The sequence below is a fragment of the Meles meles genome, chromosome X (genome assembly GCF_922984935.1).
Source record: "Meles meles chromosome X, mMelMel3.1 paternal haplotype, whole genome shotgun sequence".
In the NCBI taxonomy this organism is placed as follows: Eukaryota; Metazoa; Chordata; class Mammalia; order Carnivora; family Mustelidae; genus Meles; species Meles meles.
Window position 1 is genome coordinate 26,206,703 of NC_060087.1, and position 26,963 is coordinate 26,233,665.

The following is a 26,963-nucleotide window of genomic DNA, read 5'->3' on the forward strand; positions in this document are numbered from 1 at the left end:
TGTGGAATTTAAGAAACAAAACAGATAATCATATGGGGGTGGGAAGGGAGAGGGAAACAAACCATAAGAGACTCTTAAAGAACAAACTGATTGTTGATGGGTGGGGGATGGGCTAGATGGGGGATAGGTATTAAGGTCAGTGCTTGTGGTGATGAGTACTGGATGTTGTATGTAAGGGATGAATCACCGAATGCTACACCTGAAACCAATATCACACTGTATGTTAACTAACTAGAATTTAAATTAAAAATTTGGAAAGAAAAAAAATTATTGTGAGAAATTGACTCATGCAATTAGGGAGGCTGACAAGTCCCAGGATCTGCAGTCAGACAGCTGGAGACCAAGGAAGAGCCATGTTTCAGTTTGAGTCTGAGGGCAGGAAAAGCCAAATGTCCCTGTTCAATGGCCGTCAAGCAGGAGAAATTCTCTCTTACCTGGGGGAAGATCAGCTTTTTGTTCTATTCAGGCCTTCAACTGCCTGGCTGAGGGCCATATGTATAAGGGAGGCAATCTGCTTTACTCAGTCTCCTGATTCAAATGTTTATATCTTACCCAAAAGCCCTCACAGACTCACATCCAGAATCATGTTCGACCAAATATCTGGACACTCTGTGGCCCAGACACATAAAATTAACCATCATAATATCCTGTGGACAAGACATAGAAATAAGAACTAGACGAAAAGACAATCTAGAATCTGTGATCCCTAGACGACAAGTTTGTTGATGGAGTGGTGTCAATATGGCAGGAGGCCTATGGCAAATGAATGACTTATACAGAGTACTTTTCCGTGCAAGACCATGTTCCACATACCACTGGATGCCTGAAAAATAGTAAGAGTCTCGTTTATTTGGTGAGGATGTTCTCCCCTTGGAAGAGGTATGGCTTACAAGAAGTAGCAGAGAGTGTTAAGTGTTTCTTCTGTATTGACATTCACCTGTATGAGTGTCCATATTTCCCATTCCAGTGAAAGCAGGAGGGGGGATGGGGTCTCAGAGCATCATCCTCAGAGTATGTGTGACTTAAACAGTTTACAGTGCTCCTTCCTATGGAAATTTGTGTCATTAAGTGACCAAAGCCAGGACAAGATAGCACAACACCATTTGCCTAAAAATACTAATCTATACATTTGTATAAGTGTAGTATACTATAAGACTTGCTATTCAGGAAACCAAAAGGCAAGGGGGTTGCTGAAGTAAGGAGTTTCCAGTCTTTGAACTTTTTTTGTGCATTGTGCATGAATGAACTTCTTATTCATTAGCATTTCCTCAAATCAAACAGAGGAATATACTTGAAATTTTAGCAATTTGCATTTTACAAAACAAATAGTGAAAGTCGGCAGGTGGGGCGGGGGGAGAGAAGTAGGGAGGGAGAGGAGAGGAAAGGATGGAGGAAGGAGGAAAGAAGCATAGAGAAGAAAAGGAAAAAAAGGGAATGAGCCGGGGAGGGAACCAGAATGATGGGAGGAGTGGGAAAGAACAAGAAAGAAAGTGAAAGGGGGCACATAGGTTGCTCAGTCAGTTAAGTTTCTGACTCTTGATTTCAGCCCAGGTCATCTCAGAGTGGTGAGATGGAGCCCTGAATCTGGCCCTGGGCTGAGCATGGAGTCTGCTTCAGACTCTCTATCCCTCTGCCCCTCCCCGTCCTCTGCTCTCACTCATGCTCTCTCAAAAGAAAAGGAAGAAAGAAAAAAGAAAAGAAAAAGGAAGGAAGGAAAGGAAGGGAGGGGGGAAAGAAAAGAAAAGGAAAGAAAGACTAAAGGAAGAAACAAAAGAAGGCAGGAAAAGAAAGAGAGAGATAAGGGAAAAAAGGAGAGCGGGAAGGGAGGAAGAGAAAGAGGAAAGTTCCCTATTTCCACTGCATCCTCCTCTCAGCTTCTGTCCACTGGACAAGCACTGAACCTAACTTCTCTGTAGTCCCTCTCATAATGCTGTTACTTCAGAGTTGGGGGTTTCTATCTTTAGGTTGTTCCTTCCTAGGACAGGGCAGAGGATTTGGGGGTCTCATTACTAGAAGTTCAACTTCGTCACAAACTCAGGTGTGTAATAAGTGACACTTTCTCTGAATCTGAACCTCCATTTTCCCATAGTGGCCGAAAATATCACCTCAGTCATTGGTGGCTTCTTCAGTCCTTCGCAGGGTTGTTCCCCAGTCCTGGCATGTTGTGCAATGCCAAGGAATGATGGAGGCTAAAGTGGGAGTTCATGACCTTCAAGTCATAGACTATTGGTCATTAGTGGACAAAGGTTATCACAGGTCAGTGCCAAGAGGCCCACTGTCTCATCTGCATGAGGCCTTTGGGTCCACAGGTGTCCCTTACAGATAGAACCCAGGAATTAGGGCGCCTGGGTGGCTCAGTCGGTAAGTGTCTGCCTTTGGCTCAGGTCATTATTTCGGGCTCCTGAGATCCAGCCCCAGGTAGGGCTCCCTGCTTCTTCCTCTTTTCTGCCTCTCCCCCTTCTTGTGCACACTCACTGTCTCTCTCCCTCTCTTCTCTCTCTCAAATAAATCAATAAAATCTTTAAAAAATAAAAATTAAAAATTAAAAAAAGGACCCAGGAATCATTTTCAGGGCTTACTGTAGTCCTATCTGCCACAAAAATCATCATCTTTCAAGCCTCGCCACCTCCCCAGAGATGTGTGTGTTTGGAGTGGGGGAGCCAACAAGGTCCTGACTTTCTACAGCCCAAAGTCTGCTTTCTCTTATTCCTCCAACTGTGAGTTTTATCCTGCTTAAGAAAATAATCTGATACAGCAAACATTCTTTTGACTAGGCCATACTGACAGTACAAAATATCTTTAATTTATACTTTTTAATGTAAGCTCACTCTACACCCAAGGTGGTGCTTGAACTCACTACCCTGAGACTGAGAGTCACACTGTCTACTGACTGAGCCAGCCTGGTGCCCCAGCACAAAATATCTTTTTAAAAAATATTTATTTATTTATTGTGAAAGAGAGAAGTGGAGAGAGGTAGAAGAGAGGGAGAAAAAAAGTTCAGGAGACTCTGTATTCCACAGGGGTCCAGCAACGAGGTGCTCAATCCCATGACCATGAAATCACCACCTGAACGGAAGCCAAGAGTCTGACACTTAACTGACTGCGCCACTTAGGAGCCCCAAAATATCTAACTCACCTCGCAATTTGAGCTGAAATATTCACCCTGAACCTTGACTTTTGCCTCTGTTTTTCAAGAGGAAAAAAGAATTATATCCTGCAAACAAACATTTGTATAAACCAGTCATACTTTTTTCATCTTCCTAAATCCCCAAAGTTAGTAAATCACAAAAACAACTTTAACAAGTATTCCCTGCAGGTCTCTAGTGAGATGTTGAGAGAGTCTCTACCTGAGAGTCTTTCTTTTCACCATTGGAGCCGTTCCCAGCAAGACAATGGGCACCGGAAGACAGAAATAAGTGCTGTGAGACGGAGGGGAGAGGTTTCAGTACAAAATGTGCCTTAGCCACACATCATGCCAACTCTGAGATTAAGACCAAATCAAGGTCAAAGCCAGACTTAATTACTCGAGTCCATACTGAAGGTACCCCATCCCTACCCCTTTCCTGCTTCTCAGTGTGCTTAGTAGAGAAGGTTCTAGTCATAGCCCTCTAATAGGGGCTGAGGGTCAAAAAGTAAGAAAATCAATAAAGCAAGATATGGGCAAGGACCACAGATGCTGAATTGGAATAAATTGAAAGGAAAATTATTCAACATATCTTAAGTAGTCATTGCCCATGTCTTACCACGGTAGTGTGCATTACTCGCTAGATTTTGCACCATGTAAATAAGCTCTTTAAACAGGGACCGTGTCAACCTCATGTTTCTATAATAGTTCACACTGAATAAATATTAGTTGGACTTCTTTGAATATAAAGTGAGTAAATGAAAGTCTGGCGGGTGAGTTTCAGAACGGACAAGTACAATATAAAAAGGCAAATAATCTAAATCATATTTCTTGAATGTCAAACTTTAGGTTAACGGTTAAAACTCAGAGAGAGACCTTACTGTTAATACAGACAATTTCCTGAGTCTATTGGCCCCATGTTCTACAACAGACAAAAATGTCCACAAAATATTGGACATTCTCAAATAGTGTATGAGGAAGAGAAACTAACAGATTTTCCCCAGGCAAACATTATGAATCCACTAGTTTTAGAACTTCTACCTCTATTACAGTGTCAGTGAAACAAACAAACATAGATACAATATTTTATTCAAAGATAATGTGATCAGTGAACAGAGAAATGAAAAACAAAAAAAAATACATGGAATCTCGATGAGCACTGAGCATTTTATGGAAGTGTTGATTCATTATATCATACACTTAAAGCTAATATAACACTGTATGTTAATCATACTTCCATTTTTAAAAAGTACGTGGAGAAAAGACCAGAAATAAATCCATTCAAAATGTTACCTGAATATTTGTGGATGGAGGACTTCAACTTTCTGCTTTCCTGTTATTCAGATTTTCTAGAATGAGCCGATACCATGTTTATAATGAATAAAAGAAACATGTTAAAAGAAAGATAAAAATAGAATTAGAATCCAGAAAAGGATGTCTAAAATGAGCATGAGAAAAAGTGGATTAATGTATATGGACAAATATGGGATGACAGCAGGTAGTAAAGGAAACTAACTATTTTACATATAAGCAAACATGGACTTATTTATCTTGAATAAAAATTAATAGTGGAAAGACAAATTTCTGAAAAGCAAGAGGGTAAAAAAATGGTCCTTCTGTGGTAGGCAGAATCCTGCTCATGCCCCTCACCTTACCCTGGCAAATATTCATATCTTGATTCCTGGAACCTGTGAATGTTCCCAAACAAGGCAAAAGGAACTTAGCAGATGTGATTACTTGAAGAATCTTGAGATGAGCACGTTAGCCTCAATTATCCAGGTGGGCCCAATGGGATCATAAGGGTCCTCATAAAAGGGAAGTGAGGAGGAGGAGGGCAGAGTAGGCAAAGTCCCACTGATGACAGTGGTGGCTTTGATGCACAGCCAGGAGCTCCAGCAGTGTGTGGGTAGCTTCTAGAAGCTGTAAAGGGTAAGCAAGCCATTTCTCCCCTGTAACGTCCAGAAGGAACACAGCTTTACCAACACCTTGATTTTAGCCCATTGGGAATAATTTTGGACTTCTGACCTCCATGACCCTAAGATAATAAGTGTGTTCTATTTTAAGTCCCTAATTTTGTGGCCATTTGGTACATTAGCCATAGCATACTAACATACTGTTCTGCATGCGTTCATGCAGCTCCCGGTGTAGCCATGGACTCAGAACTCCCTGTGGCATCACACTGACGCCTTTGCATGAAACCCCTCTCGTATCCGTCTACCCAAATCCTATCTGGCTCTTCAAGAGTCATTTAAACCATCACTTTCTTTGGTATCTGCCCTGGGCTCCCGAACTGCCCACCATCTCCTAACCCACCTACTTTTAGCCCATGTCATACTTGAGTTGAAATCATTGATGACTGTGTTTCTGTTTGTGCCACTTTGCCAAGTTGCTGCCTAATAAGGGGCTTTGTCACTTGTCACCTAGCTATTTGCTAGGCTTCCCCAACAATCTAGTAAGCTGGCAGAGAATAGGGCCTACTCCCCTGTGTGTGTGTGCGTGCACACACGTGTCTTCCCTATGTTTGAAGCACAGTGCTCCAAACACCCAAAATAGCATCAAAGTAAGGCTCACTGGAAAAGAGAAACCACTCTCTTTTGTAACAAGTTATTTCTTAGTAAAAAAGTGAAAAGTATTCGTGATATTTCATTATAACATACTTTATTACATTAACAAATTAAGTTCATTATTCAGTTATTTTTCTCCTTGAGGAGGAACTCCCAATAGCATTTGATTCTAGTCAGAATTACTGGTTTTCATACTGATGGTTTTTCACTTGGACCACCAGATGTAGTATCAAACACAGCCAAATGTATCCATTTGACATACATTAGCTGGGTTCCTACTATGTGTAAATAGTGTTTAAGACCTGGAGAGACAAATGAACAAATCAAAGCTTATGTTCTTGGGTGGAGGTGGAGATCTGCAAATATTATCCAGCAAAACAATGAAGAAAACGTAGTGGTGAAGTGACTGAGTTCTTTTCCTTCAGAGAGGAAATCCAGTCTTTAATGAAGAAAAAACATGGTGGTCAACAGGAGAGCAGGTGGTCGTACTTAAGGACCAGGATTTTGAATTTCAATAGAACTGAATTGAATCCAGGTTCACCACCCACCCTTTCCCCTCCCGCAGGTTATTTAACTTCCTCCCCCAGCCGAGCAGCCTCATGTCTGGGGAAAAAAAAGGATAATAGGACTTTGCTCTCATAGGTGATGAGAATCCTGCAAAATAACTCGTGCAAAATACTTAACATGGTGCCAGACACATACCAAGCCATTAATAAAGAGTAGCTATTACTTCCATAAATTTAAAACAATAAAATACCTGAACAATCATTTCAAAACCAAGTTTTCTTACTCAATATTACAAACTGTAGAACATTAACTTATAAAAATAAATACTGAGAAAGGTAGAAGATGCTGCTTTGCTCCACCCATATCACTGCTTCTGTATGAGATGCTCGGTCCCCCAGCAACTGCTTCCACTCAGAGAGTAGTGCCCTGAACTCAACTGTCTCAGCTCAAGTTATGCCCCCTTCTGGTCGAGCTGGAGAACCACAGCCAACACTCTAATTTCAATGTGGATCCATTTTGAAGGGCCATGCCTGCTCCAGAGCTCCCTGAGATGGCCGGAGGCTTCTGGAAACCTATTCTGTTTCCTCACTCCCCAGGAAGCTACCTCCCCAGACTTCCCCATGGGGAGCATGGTTGGCATCCTCTCTCTGTAAGAGGATAGTGCTTCAGGCCCTGGTGGCCCATTAGTTCACTGCTGCATTTATTCAACTCTGCCATTTGTGTGTGAAAGCAGCCATTGACAATACATAAATGAATGGGTGTGGCTGAAGTAGACTAAAGCCTGATTTTATGGACACTGAATTTGAGTATCTTAATTTCACCTGTCAAATACTTGGCTTTTCCCATTTTTAAATAGTAGAAGAGATTCTGAGCTCAGTGGGGTTCAAAAAGGGTGTAACTAGACTTACTGTGATCGTTTTGCCATGGATACAGTGACTCATGGTATACACCTGAAACTAATGTAATTTTACATGTCAGTTATATCATAATCTTAAAAATAAGCAGCAGGCTAGATAAGGCCAGTGTGCCATGTTTTGCCATCTTTTAAGCTAGAAGAATAGAGTAGAACCGTGAGGTATTCATGAAGCTACCATTCTAGTGCATATGAGTTGACAAAATTGGCTATGATGGGACGCTAGAGCTTGTAACCTTGTTCAGAGGATGCAGGAGACCCCTTCCTGGTTCCACAAAGGTCAAGAGAAAGTGGTGAAAAAAATGAGAAGGAGGGAAATTAACATTCATAACTTCTTTAGAAATTTAGTACCACCAAGAAAATAATATATAGCAAAATAAAAGGAATGATTTTAATCACGATGTGAGGGGTGCCTGGCTGGCTCAGTCAGTGGAGCATGAGACTCTTGATCTCAGAGTTGTAAGTTCAAGCCCCTAACTGGGTACAGAGATGACTTAAAAATATGATCTTTAAAAAAAAAGAAAAATTCACCATATGATAGTTTTCATTTAGAAAACTTTGTCTTCACTAGTAAACAGAACTAGGAGATTAGAGTGGATGTAGCTAAGTAATCATTCAAAAAAACACAATTGCAATTTGCTAGTGTATGAATGTTTATAAAGAGTATTTAATGATCTGATAAAGAATAGAGAAAAGAAATAGAATTTCACAACTGTGGGAACTGGTCTTTCTACCCAAACACAGCACCCTTCTACAGTCCATTCTTCTCAAGAAGAAACACCTTGGAGGAATTTATTTACTTAACAAACATTAATTCTTGACCCTGAAACATTTGGCTTTTTGTTTTCCCATGTATATGTTCTTATTTGGCTTGGCTTCTTTTTAAACTTCTGTACTCCCTTAAATCATACCTTTTCTTTTTGGGTCATTTTTATTTTTGCTTTGTTGCTGTACAGCCTTAGCTTTGAAATTAGTCCTTATATCTCCTCTTTCCACATGACTTCATCGCGTATAATGGTAAGGTTTCCTCTGAATTCACACTTGACCTCCATCCAACTTTTACTTCTTTAACTCTGGACTCCCCTTCATAGCCACCTCCTGCACATTCTCAGAATCAATGAAGAAAGTGTTGTTTTAGCTCGAAGTATTTGAGAGAGTGGCATCCTCTCTATGGATTGACATTGCTATACTGAGAAATATGGAGACTAGGTGTGCTGATTTCACTTGATACCAGCTGTAATAGACAGTTAATGACTATGTCCTTGGCTTTGGAGGTCTCCAGATTCTTCTCTCTAGACACTTGGAGACTGATTTGATCCACACTTGTCATGATGAGTTCAGACGCCAGGATCTGGGTGGGAGAACTGTCATGAAACTCAGTGTCCATGATGTACTGCTTATATAACTCAACCACCTTCTGCTCCAGGTACTCATTCAGCACTGCATTCGACATGGGCTTCTGCATTTGCAGGCTGCTTTTCTCTTTGATGCTGGTTATTCTCCAGTAGGATGAGTACCGCTGGATAGGTTTCTGGGGAAAGTAGCTGGGCTGGGGGGAAATGGAATCCTCCATGGACAAAGGAATCTCCGATGATTTCAGCAAGGGGCCATATTCAAAACTACTCTGTGGGGGAAAATCTGTTGTCACTGAATTGATAGCCATCACCTGGTCCCCTGCAATATGTAAGTCATTGTAATTCTTGCATATACTCTGGCAGGAGGGCGGAACCAAGTAGGTCTCTCGGCTGGAGTCTCTACATATTTCAACTGCAGCCAAGTTGGGGCTTTCAAACACAGGATTGTGGTTCGTCTGCAGCATTGTGGCTCTCTGATTTCTACTGTGTTGGCTCTCTCTTGAATGCACTGAAGAAATAAACTTGTCCGAGGATTTGCAGCTCACATACAGACTTCGTACTTGGGTTTCATCCACAGAGCAGTAGGAATGAGTAGCAGATTTGGTCTCTTCTTCCCTCTCCTCAGCCACCTGCTCATTATAAGATGAACAGCTCCAGTGGATGTCCTTCTGGTAGGCAAGTCCACTGAGATATCCTTCAGACAGCATTCTGGAAAGAGAGTTGATAAGTAATATGGGGGAAATGAAGACTGCAATTATAACAATGAGCAGCTGAACACAGCAGGGATGTCCATTATCACCACTGCTATTCAACATAGTACTAGAAGTCCTAGCCTCAGCAATCAGACAACAAAAAGAAATTAAAGACATCCAAATTAACAAAGAAGTCAAATTATCACTCTTTGAAGATGATATGATACTTTATGTGGAAAAACCAATAGACTCCACTCCAAATCTGCTAGAACTTGTACAGGAATTCAATAAAGGGTCAGGATATAAAATCAATGCACAGAAGAAATGAAATCTTGCCATTTGTGATGATGTGGATGGAACTAGAGGATATTAGGCTGAGCGAGATAAGTCAATCAGAGAAAGACAATTATCATATGATCTCCCTGATATGAGGAAGTTGAGAGGCAACTTGGAGGGTTTGGGGGGTAGGATAGGGATAAATGAAACAAGATGGGATCAGGAGGGAGAGAAACCATAAAAGTCTCTTAATCTCACAAAAGAAACTGAGGGTTGCTAGGGGGAGGGAATAGGGAGAGGGTGGTGGGGTTATGGACATTGGGGAGGGTATGTGCTATGGTGAGTGCTGTGAAGTGTGTAAACCTGGCAATTCACAGACCTATACCCCTGGGGCTAATAATACATTACATGTTAATTAAAAAATCCATACAACAATAAAAAAATGAGCAGTTGATGGTAGCAAAAATAAAGGGTGGCACCTGGGTGGCTCAATGGGTTAAGTGTCTGCGTCTTTGGCTCAGGTCATGATTTCAGGGTCCTGGAATCAAACCCCACATTGGACTCTCTACTCAGCAGGGAGTCTGCTTCTCCCTCTGTGCTCCCTCACTCCCTCCCCCACCCCCACAAATTTAATTTTTTTAAAGATTTTATTTATTTGTCAAAGAGAGAGCACAAGCAGGGAGAGCAGCAGGCAGAGGTAGAAGCAGACTCTCTGCTGAGCAAGGAGCCCAGTGTGGGACTGGGACTTCAGTCCCAGAACTGGGCATCATAACCTGAGCTGAAGGTAGGTGCTTAACCGACTGAGCCATCCAGGCATCCCCAAATTAAACTTTAAAAAAAATTTTTAAAATAGAGGACAAAAAAGAAGGTGATAACATTCATCCACCAAGCCTTTAATAATTATGTGCCTGCTGTGTGCCAGGACTATGGCCTATGGCAGAGATAGAAAGACAAAGAGAAATAGTTGAGTCTTTCAAGAAGGTTCTACTATGGGAGAAAAACTGGGCGCGGACAATTACAATATTACATCACAGAGGATTGGAACAGTGATGGGTACCAAGAAAATACAGAAGAGGAGACCCTAATATAGCCTGGGGCAAAGGCAAAGAAGTCACAGAATATGTCCTAGGGAAGGTGACATTTCAGCTAAATTGTGAACACTGGAAGTTTCAGCCATACAGAGTTAAAAGAGAATATGTTGGCATGGCCTTTTGACCGTGTGCCAAGATGCTGAGCATAAGTGGAAGGGGCTAGAAAAGACTATAATTGGGTCTTGGAGGGCCTTGGGTGTCAGGCAGCAGTGTTTGCTTTCTGTTTGAGAGAAAGTGGGGACTGACTGAGAAGTTGGAAATTGGGGAAATAACTAGTGGGTTGTGGGGGGAGGAGTGGAATGCAGAAACTTACAATAAATTTTACTGAAAGTAAGAACTGTGTCTTACTCATCTTTGTATTGCTCCCTGGGAGCTGGCACAACTGCTTGCATTTTGAAGGGACTCAAAATACAGCTGTTAATAGCTTGAATTAAGTAACCAACAATGGCAGGTAGGAAAAGAATTCACTACAAACCCATCACATAGGCCCACTGAGCCTCCCTATGTCTGCAGCAGGAGGGGTTCCCTGCTCTGTCCTGCCTGCTTCTCACTGTATGACATCCTGGAAATGTCTCTGCGCCCAGTTGATATGTTTACCTCTTCCCTAGTTAGCAGGGAGCTTTCTGGATCTGTGACTTTGGCTCCACCTGCCTCCCCTCTGCCCCCTCAGCAGGTGTCCCTGGAGTCTAGAGTGGCTGGAACAGGCTGGAAAAAGAGCAGCTGCATTTTCTAAAAAAGGAACCACGTGGCATTCCTGGCAGTGGGACACCAGACAACAGAAAAGGTAACTGTTCCTCTTTGGCTTTGAGGGCCAGGCTTTTCAGACACAACTATTAACTTGAGCCCGAAATTGAAAAGTCAAATGAGGGGATGCCTGCATGGCTCAGTTGGTCAAGTGCCAGCCTTCGGCTCAGGTTAGGATCCCAGAGTCCTGGGATAGAACTCCTTGCTCAGTGGAGAGTCTGCTTCTCCCTCTTCCTCTGCCTGCCTTTCCCACTGCTTGTGCTCTGTCTCTCTCTCACAAATATTAAAAAACAAAACAAACAAAAAGTGTTTTTAAAAAACTCAAATTAGGAAATAATGTTATCTAAACAGAAGGGCCCTATTTTTACATTTTAGCATCTATATTGTTACTTCCCAAGTGATTTTTAATTGTATAAGGATAATATTATAAACAGAAAAAAAAAACAGTATAATTGTTTTAATTGTATAAGTTACTTTTTCAGTGTTGATTTTTCTTTTTTAGAACTACTGGGAGATAGAGGCAGTAAATTTATCAATTATTTAAGTAATTACTGTATTCTACTCAGTGTTCCATACCATAAAGACACAAAATTAAAGGTCTTCAACAAATCTGTGAGGTGATTCTTGTGTGCCAGACACACGTAGGAGGATAATGAAACTGTTCCCTGAGAAAACTTCCTAAGTGTAGTTTTTCCCTCAAACTGAACATCAAGATGGAAAGCCAGGTCTTAGATCCATGAAAAGCAGGTAATTGACAAAGCAAAGCACATTATCCTACAGCTGTAATAGTGACACAACTCGTTCCCAACTCGCCCCCTCTGCTCCACCCCAGCTGCCGCTAGGGACTTCAGCCTTCAAGGTCTCAGAATACCATCTGAGAAACCAGAACAAAAATGAGGCTTTTTACTTCTGAGTTCATAAATGGTCTTCTAGAATTCTTGGCAGAATCCAGTTTCAGAAAAAGGGCTTTTAGGGCACCTGGGTATCTCAGTGGGTTAAAGCCCCTGCCTTCAGCTCAGGTCATGATCCCAGGGTCCTGGGATCGAGCCCCACATCGGGCTCTCTGCTCAGCAGGGAGCCTGCTTCCCCCCCCCCTGCTTGCCTCTCTGCCTAATTGTAATTTATGTCTGTCAAATAAATAAATAAAAAATCTTAAAAAAAAAAGGAAAAGGGCTTTTGAGAAAATGTAACTTGAACTTTTAAATTTGAGACTCCAGAGCCCTAAAAGATGTAGGGTATGGTATTTATGCATCCACATGAGACTACTGGATATAATTCCCCACCGGTGGAAGTGCTGTGACTCCAGCTAGCTTTGGGAAGCCAGGAAGAGAGGAAGCAGCAAGTCGAGGGAAATTCTCTCCTGCTCAACAGAAAATACGAGGAAGCAGCAAGTCGAGGGAAATCCTCTCCTGCTCAGCATGGTGTGGGAGGATGAGAACTGGCCACATGGATTGCTTCGATGGACAGGACTGAGGCTGCCTCATCAAGTGGGCTCATACACCCAGAGCCTCCAGACCTGGAGGAGACCTAGCTTAGTGGTGGGAAGATTGCAGACATATTTATAGACAGTTCTCCAGGGACCGGATGAATAAGTTTCCATGGATCCCCGTATGATGACACATTGATCACCAAGCATGTCCCCTCCCCTCATATGCACAAGTGTGTGAGCAAACTGGCATTGAGGGGAGAACCCAGTGAGGAAGGAGCCCTGAAGTGACTGAAGAACTCCTGATCAATTTTTAATCTTAATATTCATAAGAAAATTGAGAACAGAGAAGAGACAAGTGCAATAACATTTCAGAAGCCAGAAAGCAGGAGACCAAGGGTTAATGTCTTTGGAGATGAGAAAACTGACTCTTAATAAGAACCGAGGAAAAATCCAAGAGCCAATTCTGGGCGGAAGGGATGTGAGCTACTGTTTATATTCTCAAGGGGACAGAGTGGATGAAACAATCTTTAATTAAAAGTAGGATGCAATAAAAAAAATTCTCAAGTCCTTAGAAATTAAAAATGTTAGTGAATTTTAAAGCTCAGTAGAAAGATTGGGAAGTAAAGTTGAGGCAAACTCCGTTTTGAAAGTAGAACAAAAATACAGGATGAAAAATGGTAAAGATAAAATAAGAAAACCAGTCCTGGAGATTCATTATCTGAGCAACAGAAGGCTCAGAAAGAAGACAGAGAATATAGGGGAGAAATTTAAACAAAGAGTATTTCCCAGAACTGGAGGACAGGTTTCCAGAATACTGGGTAAATGCCCACATTTCCTATAGGTCTCCTCTTGTTATGTAAACCAAATGCTTGGGGAAAAGAGAAAACTTTATACATTTTTAAGAGAGAAAAAAGAATACAAGAACTAGAATGTTTAGACTTCTCCAAAGCAACACAAGAAGAAAGAACATTATGTAACAATGTCTAAAAAATTTTTGGTTGAAATTTATAATCAACCTAGGATTTAATGACCAAATCATCAATCAAGTATGAGGATAAATTACAGGTATTTTTTAAGTCACAAGTCTCAAATAGCTCCTCTCCCAGGAAGTCAGTGGAAGATGTGCTCTACTGAAAGGAGTTAGAGGCTCGAAAGGCAACTTGGCTGCTTGAAATAGATCAGAAGTCTTCTGGAAACTTCATAAGTCTGAGCACTGTGAAGTAAGATTTATGTAATTGACTATGGACTTGGGGGTGAATTAGGAAAAGCAAAGCAAGTGAAAAATTTCAACCAGTGCTGTCCAACAGAACTTTCTGAAATGATGCAATGATCTCTGTCTGTGCTGTCCAAAAAGTTAAGCAATAGCTACATGTGGTTAGCAAGCCCTTAAAATGCAGCTAATGAAACTTATTTGAATTTTATTTAAATTCATTTAAAACCCCACACGGCACTCTATGGGACAGCATAGGATTAGAAGATACTGAAGGTGATAACATAAAACTTTAAAATACTCAAGACAGGCAATGTAATTGTAATTTAATGTGTACCAGGTGATCACTGTCATTCACTGTCATAGCAATAATTCTAGAGCCACATCTGATTAATTCATCTCTGTACTCCTTTCAAGGAGTGTTGAAGAGGGGTTCTCAAAAGCTAGTGAACCAAGGGCATAAACTCCGAGCTATTTGTTGATGGTCTATGGGACCCTAATCTGAGACACTTTAACTATTTTGAAACCAAGATTATATGACACTTCCTGTTCATTTTTTTCCATGACTGTGTGGGGAATTCTAGAATCCCTATGTGAGTGGTTCAAGGAAATTTTTAAAAGCTATGTTTTAATAGCGTGGTCTCTTCGGTGGGTCTGAGGTGATGAAAGTGCCATCTAATACAGATGTCTCGGGTGATGGAAATGTGAAATATCTGTGTTGTCCAACACGATAGCCAAGAGCCACATAGGACTAGTGAAGGCAGGAAACATAGCTAGTGTGACAGTTTCATTTCATTTAAATTGCCACGTTTGGCTGTCATATCATACTCCGCAGACCGAGGGAATTATAATCTCCAGTTTATAAATTAAGAAAAAGTTGTGCAGCAAAAAAAAAAAAGATATGGTTTACTACATGGCTGAGTTGGACATAGTTTTGGATAGTCACAATAATATATAAAGTAGTGAAAATTGATCTAACCAAATTTGAGGTGTAGTCACAGGATGACAAAGTCAGGAGACAAAAATAGTACTTGATCACGTAGAGTCATGTAATAGCAACAAAAATTGTCTTAGGCATTTGCCTCCGTGTCGAGACTGGGTGGCCAGCTGGTGTAGACAAAGGAACACTGACTCAGTACTTGGTGTATGTATTTGATAGAAGCCAGGGGAGGGGAAAAAAGAAACGAAATCATTATCTGGTTGATGACAAAGCAATAAATAAGGCCCCAAAGAGAAAAATACAGAAGTTGGCAGTAAATACTAAATAATTAATAAAATTAATTAATTAATTATTAATTAATAAAATTAATAATTAATAAAAAGAAAAAGAGGGGCAGGGACTGCTATTTTGCCTAACAAACCTCTTAGGATAATTTGACCCAAATTATGTTCATGTACAACTTGGATTCATTTCTTAATGAAAGTAAAAACTATTACTATTTTTAAAGTAACTAAGGGGTTGGGGGGGAAAGAGGCTGGCCCTTCCTATACAGCTGAGTTTGTGGTTAAAGATAACACACTTTTTTTTTTTTTGAGAGAAAGAGCGTGCAGGCAGAGGTGGGAAAGCAGATGTGTTGGGGTTGGGGGGTGGTATGTGAGGGGAGGGACAGAGAGAGAGAGAGAATCTTAAGCAGGCTTCATGCACAGCACAGAGCTGGACCTGGGGCTTGACCTCACGACCCTGATATCATGACCTGAAATGAAATCAAGAGTCAGACGCTTGACCAACTGAGTCACTGAGGCACCCCAAAGATAGAACATATTGTAAGGGTGAAGAAGAGACAGAAAAGTCACTGTAAAAGGTAAACTTTTATTTGGCTCTAAAGAACAAGAAGGATTTGAGGAGGCATGAGAAAGAGGAAGAATTCTTGCAGAGAGAGAAGTCAACAGAAGTGAAGAGACTTGAGTTGTCATTCTCCTGTTGTCAGTAACAGACACCAGGCTGGGTGGGGTACAAGTGTCTATTTTTCATAGTCATGATCACCTAAGGGTTTTACTAAAATTTCACAGTCCTTCTTTATTAGCCCTTGTGCCCATTCAGCCCTATCCCAAATCTTCCACTATGTGTCCTGTTTCTTTTCATACCAAATAATCAGCCCTAATGGGTCTCCTTTCATTTTACGTGAATGATGTTTATGAGCACTGTAGATCATCTCCACTCCTCCAAAACAATGATGGAAGAGGGTCTAGGATTTGGTTTGGAATAATGGGTCTTTTGCACTGTTATCAGCCAAGAGCTTTGTTAGTAACTTGATTCTGGTGGAACAAGAACCCTACTCTTTTGACGTGTGGGGCCCAGCGCAGGCCACTAAGACAGAAAATGGAAAGTCTGATTATGGAACAGCAGAAAATAGATCCTAATTTCTAGGGAGAGGTATGCTTATGGCTAAAGGAAAAGATTGCTTGGAGGGAAGAGCATTTGGGGAAGTAAGTTGAGTCATCTGAGGCTGAGGACGTGCAGTGTACCTTGCAGGCCGTACAAAGCTCTGAAAGGGGGGCGCCTGGGTGGCTCAGTGGGTTAAGCGGCTGCCTTCGGCTCAGGTCATGATCTCAGGGTCCTGGGATCGAGTCCGCATCGGGCTCTCTGCTCAGCGGGGAGCCTGCTTCCCTCTCTCTCTCTCTGCCTGCCTCTCTGTCTACTTGTGATCTCTCTCTATCAAATAAATAAATAAAATCTTAAAAGCTCTGGAAGGTAACCAAGCCGATGTGGAGCATGCTGGGTTCATCCCCAGCCGAGGGGATTAGGACAAGAATCAGGGAGGGAGATAGCAGAAGAGGAAGAGAAGGAATGAACTTGAGGGACCAAGACTCGTGCACATGGAAATGAAGAAGAGGAGCCAAAAATAACCAAGTTTGGGCCTGCTGGGGAAATGGCACCAGCACTAATGAAAATGGGAGATCAAGAGAAAGAGCTGGAAGAGGAGCTAACAGGTTTAGTTGAGTTCCACCTGAGTCTCACAGAAGATGACCTTTCTGAGAGCGAGTCTCTAATTGTACATTGGAGATGCAGGCAGGGAGCCCATTAGAGAGGCCACTTACAGTCCACAGTGGAATCGTTTTCCAGGTGTGAGCAGTGGGAATTTATACTGGAAGCTCAAGGAGCTTCTGAGTGTTGGTAGTCATTTCGGTGGGGAGCCTGCCTTGCACAGCCCAAGGAGGAATGAGTCACAGCCAGAGCAGTAGTATTGATAGCTTTGTGAAGACTACAAGAACTTCAAATAACGTGGACAACTCATATTCTTAAAATTTACATTCAAAGGTTAAGTTTCATTGTATATTCGGACTATGGCAGAAAAAACAAATTCTTGAACTAGTCATCAGGAGACCAGAATTCTGGTTCTGACCCTGTCACGAGCTGTGGTTTTAGTCATGTTAACAACAAGCCAATGAAATACCTCACATCAGTGCTAGCTACAACCCACATCCTATTTTCAGTGCTTTTTACATACTAAATCCCTGGATCCCCACAGAGACTCTAAGATGGAGGTACTATTATCATGCTCATTACATAGAAGTCAAAATTAGTATGTCCAAAGCCACCAGATATTCAAACGCTGGCAGTCAGAAAACAGAGCCCACACTCACATGTCACTTAACTCCTCAGAGACTCAACTTCTGATCTGTAAATGAAAAATGTAGGATTAAATTATCGGTCGAGTCCCCTCAAACTTTAATATTGTGTGAGTTATAAGTACAAAGAGTGTTGAGTGGGTCACTCAGAATCAAAAGCAGTTTCTGAAAATTAGCTGCAGAGGGCAGCAGAGAGCATGTTAAAGCAGCTTTTGAAAGCCTACTCTAAAGCAATGGAGAGGAATATTGGGTGAAATGTATAAACAAAAATTATATATTAACCCACTTAATATTTATAAAACCCTTTACTATACCACTAGAGTGAAAACAATATTGTATATCCTGACATCCTAAAATTTAAAAATAGAGAAATATTATTTGAGTTTAATTATTAGCATTTAAAAAAATTTCAGTGATTATTTGTGAAATTCTTGACATTAATCTCCTAACATATATTGTCAAAGGTATACTTCAAACAAATATTAAGACATGTATTAGAGTAAATTTCATCTGAGACCCTGAAATGTAACCCAATGGATTATTTTAATTGCTCCAAGATATTTTATCACTTGAATTTTTGTTTCTCATCCTAGAGAAGATATATAGGTATATTTACAATTGCCCATAACTAAGTGTGAAGAAAAGGACATCCAAGGACATTTGCAGATGAGATGTTCCAGGTGAATTTAGTTTATGTTAATCATTACCAGACAGGGGAATACCAAAAGTAACTTTATATGCAAATTCACATCTTAAAAAATATATGCTAAAGTGCAGAACCTTGTTAAACCATTGACTTGGATTTCAGAAGAAATGGCAATGTGAATTCTTCCTTCTTCAGCAGCTTGACATCATTTCTCAGAAAACTCTTGTTCTACTCTGTACATAGAAATACTTTCCATTTATACCCAAAAAAAACAAGCATAGATTAAGACCTCCGTAACAGGGAACATTTGGAAAAACCTAAGTTAGGGATCGGCAAACTTTTTTTTATAAGAGGCCAAATACTTAATATTTTAAGTCTCTTCTACTGCTAGTGTGCTTCATCACAGGAAAAAAGCTATAGACCATATGTAAACAAATGGATGTGGCCTTGCTCCAATAAAGCTTTATTTAGAAAAACAGGCAAAGAGCCAATTTGATTCATGGGCATGGTTTGCCTACCCTTGACCTACATCAAAAGGCAGATGCAGGGGCACCTGGGTGGCTCAGTGGGTTAAGCCGCTGCCTTCGGCTCAGGTCATGATCTCAGGGTCCTGGGATCGAGTCCCGCATGGGGCTCTCTGCTCAGCAGGGAGCCTGCTTCCCTCTCTCTCTCTCTCTCTCTCTGCCTGCCTCTCTGCCTACTTGTGATCTCTCTCTGTCAAATAAATAAATAAAATATAAAAAAAAAAAGGCAGATGCAGTAGTGGGATAGAGCATAATAATAATCATAGTTGTGTCGGGTGCTTTCCATGCATTACCCTTCATTTTTCAATAACACCGCATATTAGCTATTACCACAATTTGGATTTTCCAAGCCAGAAAGCCAAGGTTGAGATTGAACCCATGACCTTCCCAAGGACACAGAGCAACTAAGTTCTAGAGGCAAGATTCAAGTCCAAATGGATGAACCCCAAAGCATGTGGTCTGTTGTTAAAATATATCCCACCCCTGCCATGTTGAGAGCAGTTAACATTAAGCAGTCATGACCAGCAATGAGTCCTTTGAGAAGGGTGTCCACCCTGAGTCTGTTTACTAACAACAGCACTTGAGAATAAAGGAAGGAAAACACAGGGAATTACAGAAAGAAAAGCTCCAAAAAGACAGTCTGTGTCCTCCCCCACAGAGGAACGACCGAGGGGACTTCACCCACGTCCCAATTGTGTATCAATGCCAGTATGTCTTTGAGGTATTCCAATAATTCATCCTCTCTGGTCTTTTAAACTTACCATGGGAACACTTTCCCTAACCACTCCCACTGGCTATGGACTGACATCATCTTGTGCCCTTAATGTTACAACCACAGAGTAATGTTAGAGATGTACTGTTTAACTATCCATAGCACCCCATGACCTCCAAGGTCAAGTCCATGTGAGGCCCTGTTGATACATGGTCTTTATCTGTCTTCCCAACCTCTTTTCTGCCTGTTACCGCAACACTGGGGACCCAGCCTTGCCCGATTGCTGCCTTCGTGCATTTTTATTTGTCCTGAGATCCCTGCTTTGCTATCCAACCCATTTGACCCTTCACGTCTCCTCTAGCCACAGTTCTGAGCTCCTGGCCATCCGTTCAGCATCCTTATCCCAGAATGAGAGGTCTGGCTTATTCTGTCCCTATCGCCAAGATATTTTTCAGGATTGCATGAACTTTGAGCAAAATCAGCTGCGACCTTAAACAAGTCAGTGAAATAAATCATTGGGTAAACTCCTTTGAACGAAGGAGTAACCAGCAATAGCAAAAGGAAAGCGAGAAGATTGGGACTGGTGGAAACTGGGGGTGATAGGTCTGAGGGCTGGGTTGAGACAGGGGTGCAAAGAACCCTCCAGAGCTACGTGAAAGAAGCAGCAGGGGCTGGCTCCTGGCTTCCTAGGAAATAAAGGCAAGCAAAGTCTGGTCAATGTTTCAGAGAAGATCCTGGGCCCGCCTAGGTGGGGTGCAGTTTGGTCCCACCTGTTGTCAGCTTGTCTGCTTAAAAAGATCTGCCTTTTTTTTTTAAGATTTTATTTATTTATTTGACAGACAGAGACACAGAGAGGGAACACAAGGAAGGACAGCGTGAGAGGGAGAAGCAGGCTCCCTGCTGAGCAGGGAGCCCAAAGTGGGACTCGATCCCAGGACCCTGGGATCATGACTGAGCCCAAGGCGGACACTTAACAGAACAAGCCACCCAGGTGCGCCGAGATCTGCCTTTTAACTGTCACACAAAATAATATGTCTACAGGCACATCTTAGGCTTCTCAAAGTGGACATTGGGGTATTTCTTGCCTGTTTACTGTGTGGCATCCCTGCACATACCTCCACGAGCCTTTCCTTAGGCCAGATTTGAAGAAAGTGAATTACGACCTCACAGCCCTTGCAAATTGCCTTTCCAGGAGCTTGGGCCTCACCAGCAACACAGGAAATTAACTGTTTCCACTGACATTTTTCAACACATTCTTATTTTGTAATTTGCCAATCAGACGAGCAGATTTATTCTGGTTCAAGGATGAAGCACTATCTTGTGAAGATTATGTGTAAGTGACCTATCAGAGATATATTCTTAATACCCTCCCAATCCTCAAAACACTCCATCTTTTCATCTTTTTTTCCTCTAATCTAAACCCTACATCCCATAATTCCGGTCTTCACTTTTGTTTGTTTGTCTAAGATCTCGATTTCTGGGTCTTGTGACTAAACTACCAAAAGGTTATTGCTGAAAACCTTGAATTTTATTTTGTTCATAATGTGTATTACTTTTTTTTTTCATCATAAGAAGTAAATCTATGTTATGTGTTTTTCAGCAAGTGATACAAGAAATTTACCCAAAACAAGATTTCTTTAGGAAAGATCTCTCCATTTAAACAAAGGTTCTGCGGTTTCCTTACTGTTGTCTTTGAAAGTACATGTTTTGTAGAGCTAGAAATGAACATTCCCTTCACTGTCTACCCTGCTTTATATTCCTCTTACTTCATCTTGGGTAGGATCTGTCAGCGAATGCTCTAAAGTATCATTCATCTGTATATCAAATCTTACTACAAAAGAAATGGTTTGGGATTATCTCTTCTATCAAACATGAAGTGATTCTTGATTACTGCAAGTGTAATTTGGTGGCTAAGAAAATAAAAGGCAAAAGGCCTCTGTTTACTGTATTAACATCAGCAAGTAAATTTCCTGTTCAGTTCAGACGAAAGCTAACAGCGACTTCCAAGGGTGTTATCTGGATCTGTGAATTTCCTTATTACAGAAACTGTAAATTTTGATGCAGAAAGTTTGTAAATATGTTTCGGTCATAGTTTGGATTTTCTTCATATTTGGTCTTGACCTCTCGCAAATGAAAAAATTAAAGCTTATGATCACTTTTTTGAATTTGACACAAAATGAGAGGAATAGAAAAATAAGAAAATTGATCATAATGGTATTGACTGATGTAACATTTCTTTGGTGTTCTAATTGTTAATCATTCATTGTTCATTTTATTGTTAATTATCTCCATTAACATTTACTTAATCATGGTCCTATCAACAAAATGTAGTTACAATATACTTGTTTGGGTTCTAAACTGAGAAAATCAAATTGTGAAGAACATGTGGATAATTGGAGAAATTTAAATATGGATCATATATTAGGTAATAGTAACATATTGATGTTAAATTTCCTTAACAGTGTAATTATGTAGAATACTGCCCTTTCCCTTAGGAGATAAATGCTCAAGAATCTGGGGGGACATGTATCCTAAAGTCACCAAAGAAACTGTGTCTATGTGTGTGTGTGTGTGTGTGTGTGTGTGTGTGTGAAGAGAGAACAAGATAGTGAGAAAGTCAGTATGACATCATGCTGTTACTGATTCATCTCCATGATGGAAATTTGGGTGTTCATTGTACTATTCTTTCCATTTTAATATAGGTTTGAAACTTTGCAAAATAAGAACTGGGAGGAAAATAACTCTGTTTGGTGAATGAAGGCAAATTTACATTCTGTCATGTTTGTGAAGAGCTTAGAGAGACAGTATCTTATATATCTGAGATAATCATTACGTATGTGATCAGAAATGTTTCAGTACCTTGAAACTGCTATTGAAACCCCACTGTGCTGTGAGCTAACAGGATTAGTGCCCTAGCTTTGTATATCCCCTACATGACCATTCTAATGTGAACTGAAAATACTCTCCTGGGCCTTCGGGTGGCTCAGTTGGTTAAGCAACTGCCTTCTCTTCAGGTCATGATCCCGGAGTCCCGGGATGGAGTCCCACATCGGGCTCCCTGCTCAGCGGGGAGTCTGCTTCTCCCTCTGACCTTCTCCCCTCTCATGCTGTCTGTCACTCTGTCTCTCTCAAATAAATAAATAAAATCTTTAAGAGAAGAAAAAGAAAATACTCTCCACTCCAACAGGAAGCGTCTCAAGCTCTGAAACACACTGTTACTACACTGACCTACAAAAGAAATGTTCCAAAAATATTAGTCTGAATATTCTGGCCAAGTCAGGTCTATATTGAAGGACAGACAGATGTCTGCCAGAAAAAGGATGTTTGAGCAGATCTCCAGAGAATTCAGACAAAAGCCAGCCTGGGCACGCAGTGTCTAATACCCACAGGTAGACTTGCCCCCAATCAGCTAGATGGCAATTCAAAAAGCAACAGCACCAGAGATCACATTCGCTTTGAGTCTGCCCTGCCACTCGGGAAAACCCTTATCTCAAGCTCTCGGAATGAATAATTGAGAGTCAAGACCAACTGGAACTTACTGTAATGGGACTCATCTCAAAACCCCGATCACTGTAACTCAATTCTAGAATTGTGCTGTCCCTGAAAAGCCTGTGGTCAGGTTTTGGGCCTTTCTTTTTAAAACATAGAAGCTAAATCTGTGCAGCAGTTACTGCACGAGGACAGCATTGATCTCACAACCAGCCCTGGATCCCACCCGTCCAAATGGTTAGGTCAAAAAAATCTTTCAGAAATGCCCAAAAGGTGAACATTGGGATCTCAGAGAAGCAAGTGTCTGACTTAATTGCCCTTTCTCATCTTGCTCCCTGGAACGCTTGCTTCAGCTCCCACTCACCACTGATTTGGTCAACTAGAAAGACATCTGAGATGTTACCATTGCATCTGGCTTCTGATGAGAATTGCCTAAAAGGGTGACAAGAGAGACGACCCAAGGGGTAGCACTGAGAGGGCCTGTTGCCTCCTTTCTCTTACCTTCGCTGAACAATCTGCTCCTTGGGTCCTGAAGAAATAGTGATCGACCATATAGAGACGAATGAGCCAGCCAGGGCTCTCTTCAGAAATGTCAGCAAGCCTTACGCTGGTAAGACCAAGAAACTCAGCTGTTCATTGCCTGGCCATTCTTATAACTGATCCCATGGAAAGTGTTGTGTTTGCTTGAGTCTGATTTGTGCTCAAGAACAGTGGGAAGTCCCAGGAAGGGGGGAGGCAATAACTGACAAACCCACACTGAGCCACAGAATGGTGTTTCTTCCCCTTTTTTGAAAAATGAAACCTATCTATGAAACTGTCTCTTGTTAAAATAGTTGATTGCCACACTTTATATAAGAACTCTATCAACCTAAGTTTATTCCTCTAACAGTAAATTCTCTGGGATCCCTTCACCAAAAGAGAGCCAGCATCAGATAGCATTTCGAAAACTCTTTCCTCGATGATCTATAATTTTGGAGAAATAGTCTCAGGTTTGTACTCACAAATTTTAAAAATGCAAATGAAAACCGTTTTCTCTCTCAAATTAACCAAGGTTAAAAAGAAACAAAACAAAACCATGTGATAACACCCTGAGTGGGCAAAGTTGTGGAGAAACAGGCACTCTTCTATGTTAGTGGTGAGATTGTAGACATTTCCAGAGGGCCATTTCCCAATATCTGTTGACTTTTTTCCCCCAAAACTTTAAATATTCATGTTCTCTGACCCAACAATTTTATATGTATAAATTCGTATATGTCACATATTTACACCAGTGCACAAAAACATATGAAAATGTATTTGTTGCAGCATTAAATAAGTAAACAACTGGAAAAATATGCATAAAGAGGACATGAGCTAAATAAATGTAGAGCTGTGTAGAGTACTACGCAGTTATTAGAGGGATATGGCTTTACATGGAATCATAGGGAAAGATCTCCCAGATACACTGTTCAGCAAGAACATATAACAGGCTCCAATTTGTATCTTTAAAAGGGTATGTTTGCACACATATATATGTTTGCTTACACATAGACTATTTCTCTAGGGCGATCGAAGAAACTAGGAAGAAGCAATTGTCTTTTTAAAATTTTTTATTTAAATTCAGTTTAATTAACATATAGTATATTATTAGTTTCAGAGGTAGAATTTAGTGATTCATCAGTCTTACATAAAATCCAGTGCTCATTACTTCAAGTGCCCTCCTTAATGCCCATCTCTCAATTACCCCGTCCCCCACCCACTTCCCTTTCTAAACCATGAATATGTCCACTTAATGGGTTTGTTTCGTTTACCTTTTTTTATAAGAGTTTATTTATTTGACAGACAAGTAGGCAGAGAGGCAAGCAGAGGGGGGCGGGGGGGAAGCAGCCGCCCCGCTAAGCAGAGAGCCCGATTCAGGGCTCTATCCCAGGACCCGAGATCATGACTTAAGCCAAAGGCAGAGGCTTTAACCCACTGAGCCACCCGGGGAACCCCTGTTTTGTTTACCTTTGATTTATGACTTGCCTTAAAAAGTTTCATCTTTACAAGTGTGCTGGTATTTTATGTATGTTAATGTCTCTGGGTATTTTTTGCATTATTTCATGGGACATAACTTAGATCCAGTTGGAAAGGCAGGTTCCCACATGTGAGCTATAATATGAATTAGGGTTGAATCTGACCATTAAGAGCTTAGTTGTGAGCAAGGGGTTGTCATAACTTGAGGGCCAAATAGTGTTTTATTTTTGTATTGTTTTGAGTATAGGTTCAATCCCAACCAGATAGACTGAGGATATTCTAGAATGGGTCACATCTGTCTCCAGAAACACTTTCTGATGGCTTTCCAAAGAGCTCACCCAGTAGTACCACACAATGGCCGTTTGGGGGGGATTCCATCTGCTCTAGGTTACGTTAACTCAAGTGTATCATTTGTTTCAAATAGAATATACAGAATTTATATCACACTCTTGATTTTTGTCTCAAGTTATGCATTTTATGGAAATCATCCTGTGCAGAAAATATTTTCTGTCATCAAAGTTAGCTCTCTGTTGAGGCGTCTGGCTGGCTCAGTAGGTAGTGCATGCAACTCCTGATCACTTGGGGTCGTGAGTTTCAAGCCCTGCGTTAGGTGTAGAGCCTACTCACAAAAAAATTTTTTTTTCAAGTAGGCACCATGTCATTTGCTTCACCATTTCTCTTTTGAGAAGACCCGAGCTTATGAAATTGGCTTTAAACTTCTTTCTCTTTACTGGCTATAATAAGGCAGAATTACATCCTGTGTAACTAAAATCTTACAATATGATTTCCTGCCTTTCTATTGGATGGTAGGTAAAGAGTTACTGCCTTGATTTCTGTGCCTCTAACAGGATATTTTTTCCTGTTATTCAATTACCTCTCCTGGTGTTGAAAGTTCCTCCAAGCTATTTCCATTATGATTTCATCCGCACTTAGCTCACCCCTAGTTCTCAATAGGTTTCCTCCACCCTACACTCATCTCCTAGTGCTTTTACCAGCACTCTCATTCCTCAGCTGTTTGTCATTGTGTCACATCATACTTGCCAATTGCCAGTTCCCAGTAAAATCTATTATTGCTTTTCCCCTGACCAGAGAAAGGTAGGTATGTGTGTGTATGTCGGTGTATTTATGCACAAACACACACCTGATCAGTTCATAAGCCTAATCTTTGAAACTTCAGCACTTCCAAGACATATTCTCTGTCTTCCTGAATTATGTTCTCCAGCCACATACATTTTTCCTTCTCACTATCAAATGACTGAATGGAACCTATTTTCTTAAAGTTACCGAGGCCCCTTAAACAAGTCTAATGATCTCTGTCTTGGTCTCTATAGAATAGATGTTTCTATAGAATTTGGCACAGTTCACAAATCACTTTTCTTCTTTTTTACAAAAATATTTATTTATTTGACAGAGACACAACGAGAGAGGGAATACAAGCAGGGGGAATGGGAGAGGGAGAAGCAGGCTTCCCGCTGACCAGGGAGCCTGATGTGGGGCTCAATCCCAGGACCGTGGGATCATGACCTAAGCTGAAGGCAGACACTCATCAACTGAGCCATCCAGGTGTCCCTCACTTTTCTTTTTTCACTTTTCTTTTTTAGTGGTTTGTTTTTAAAAGTTCATGAATGTGGTAAAAGTATAAATGGTACCAAAAGGTATGCAATGAAAATTCAAGCTCTCTTTCCATCTGATCTTCATTTCTCAGATGTCCTCCCCAGAGGCACTTAGGATTGTCACTCTCTTTTGTATCATTCTGAAGATTTTGTATACCAGTGATTGGATACTACAGAGGCAATTTTGTCCCTTACCTTTTTTTGTATGAATTTTTCTATGTCCATATGTGTAGATTGACCTCATTCTTTTTAACAGCTACACAGATTTTCAATGTGTATAGAATGTTCCAGTAATACATGTACCCAGTTCTTTATTGGTAGAACCCCTCCTTTAGGAAGGTTTCCTTACCACGACCACCCAGTGGATTTTGTGTCACTGCACACTGTTGCTCATTCTCCTACCTCCCCCACTTTCTCCTTTCTAAGAACTTTCATTGGTTTCCTATCAACTTTCTATTTCCTATCACTGAAATTCTTGCTTCTCCTCCCCACTCCTCCTCTGTCCTCCG

The 26,963-nt window shown here is 41.0% G+C and overlaps 1 protein-coding gene across 1 annotated transcript; it reads right to left on the reverse strand.

The window, feature by feature from the left end:
* Positions 1 to 7,665: 7,665 nt before the first annotated feature.
* On the reverse strand, positions 7,666 to 23,487 carry TASL (TLR adaptor interacting with endolysosomal SLC15A4). The gene is made up of 2 exons (XM_045995621.1): positions 23,348 to 23,487; positions 7,666 to 9,171 (listed from the first exon to the last, which is right to left on the reverse strand). Exon 2 carries the CDS (start codon positions 9,168 to 9,170, stop codon positions 8,277 to 8,279), a length of 894 nt encoding a protein of 297 aa, XP_045851577.1. The 5' UTR covers position 9,171; positions 23,348 to 23,487; the 3' UTR covers positions 7,666 to 8,276.
* Positions 23,488 to 26,963: the final 3,476 nt, after the last annotated feature.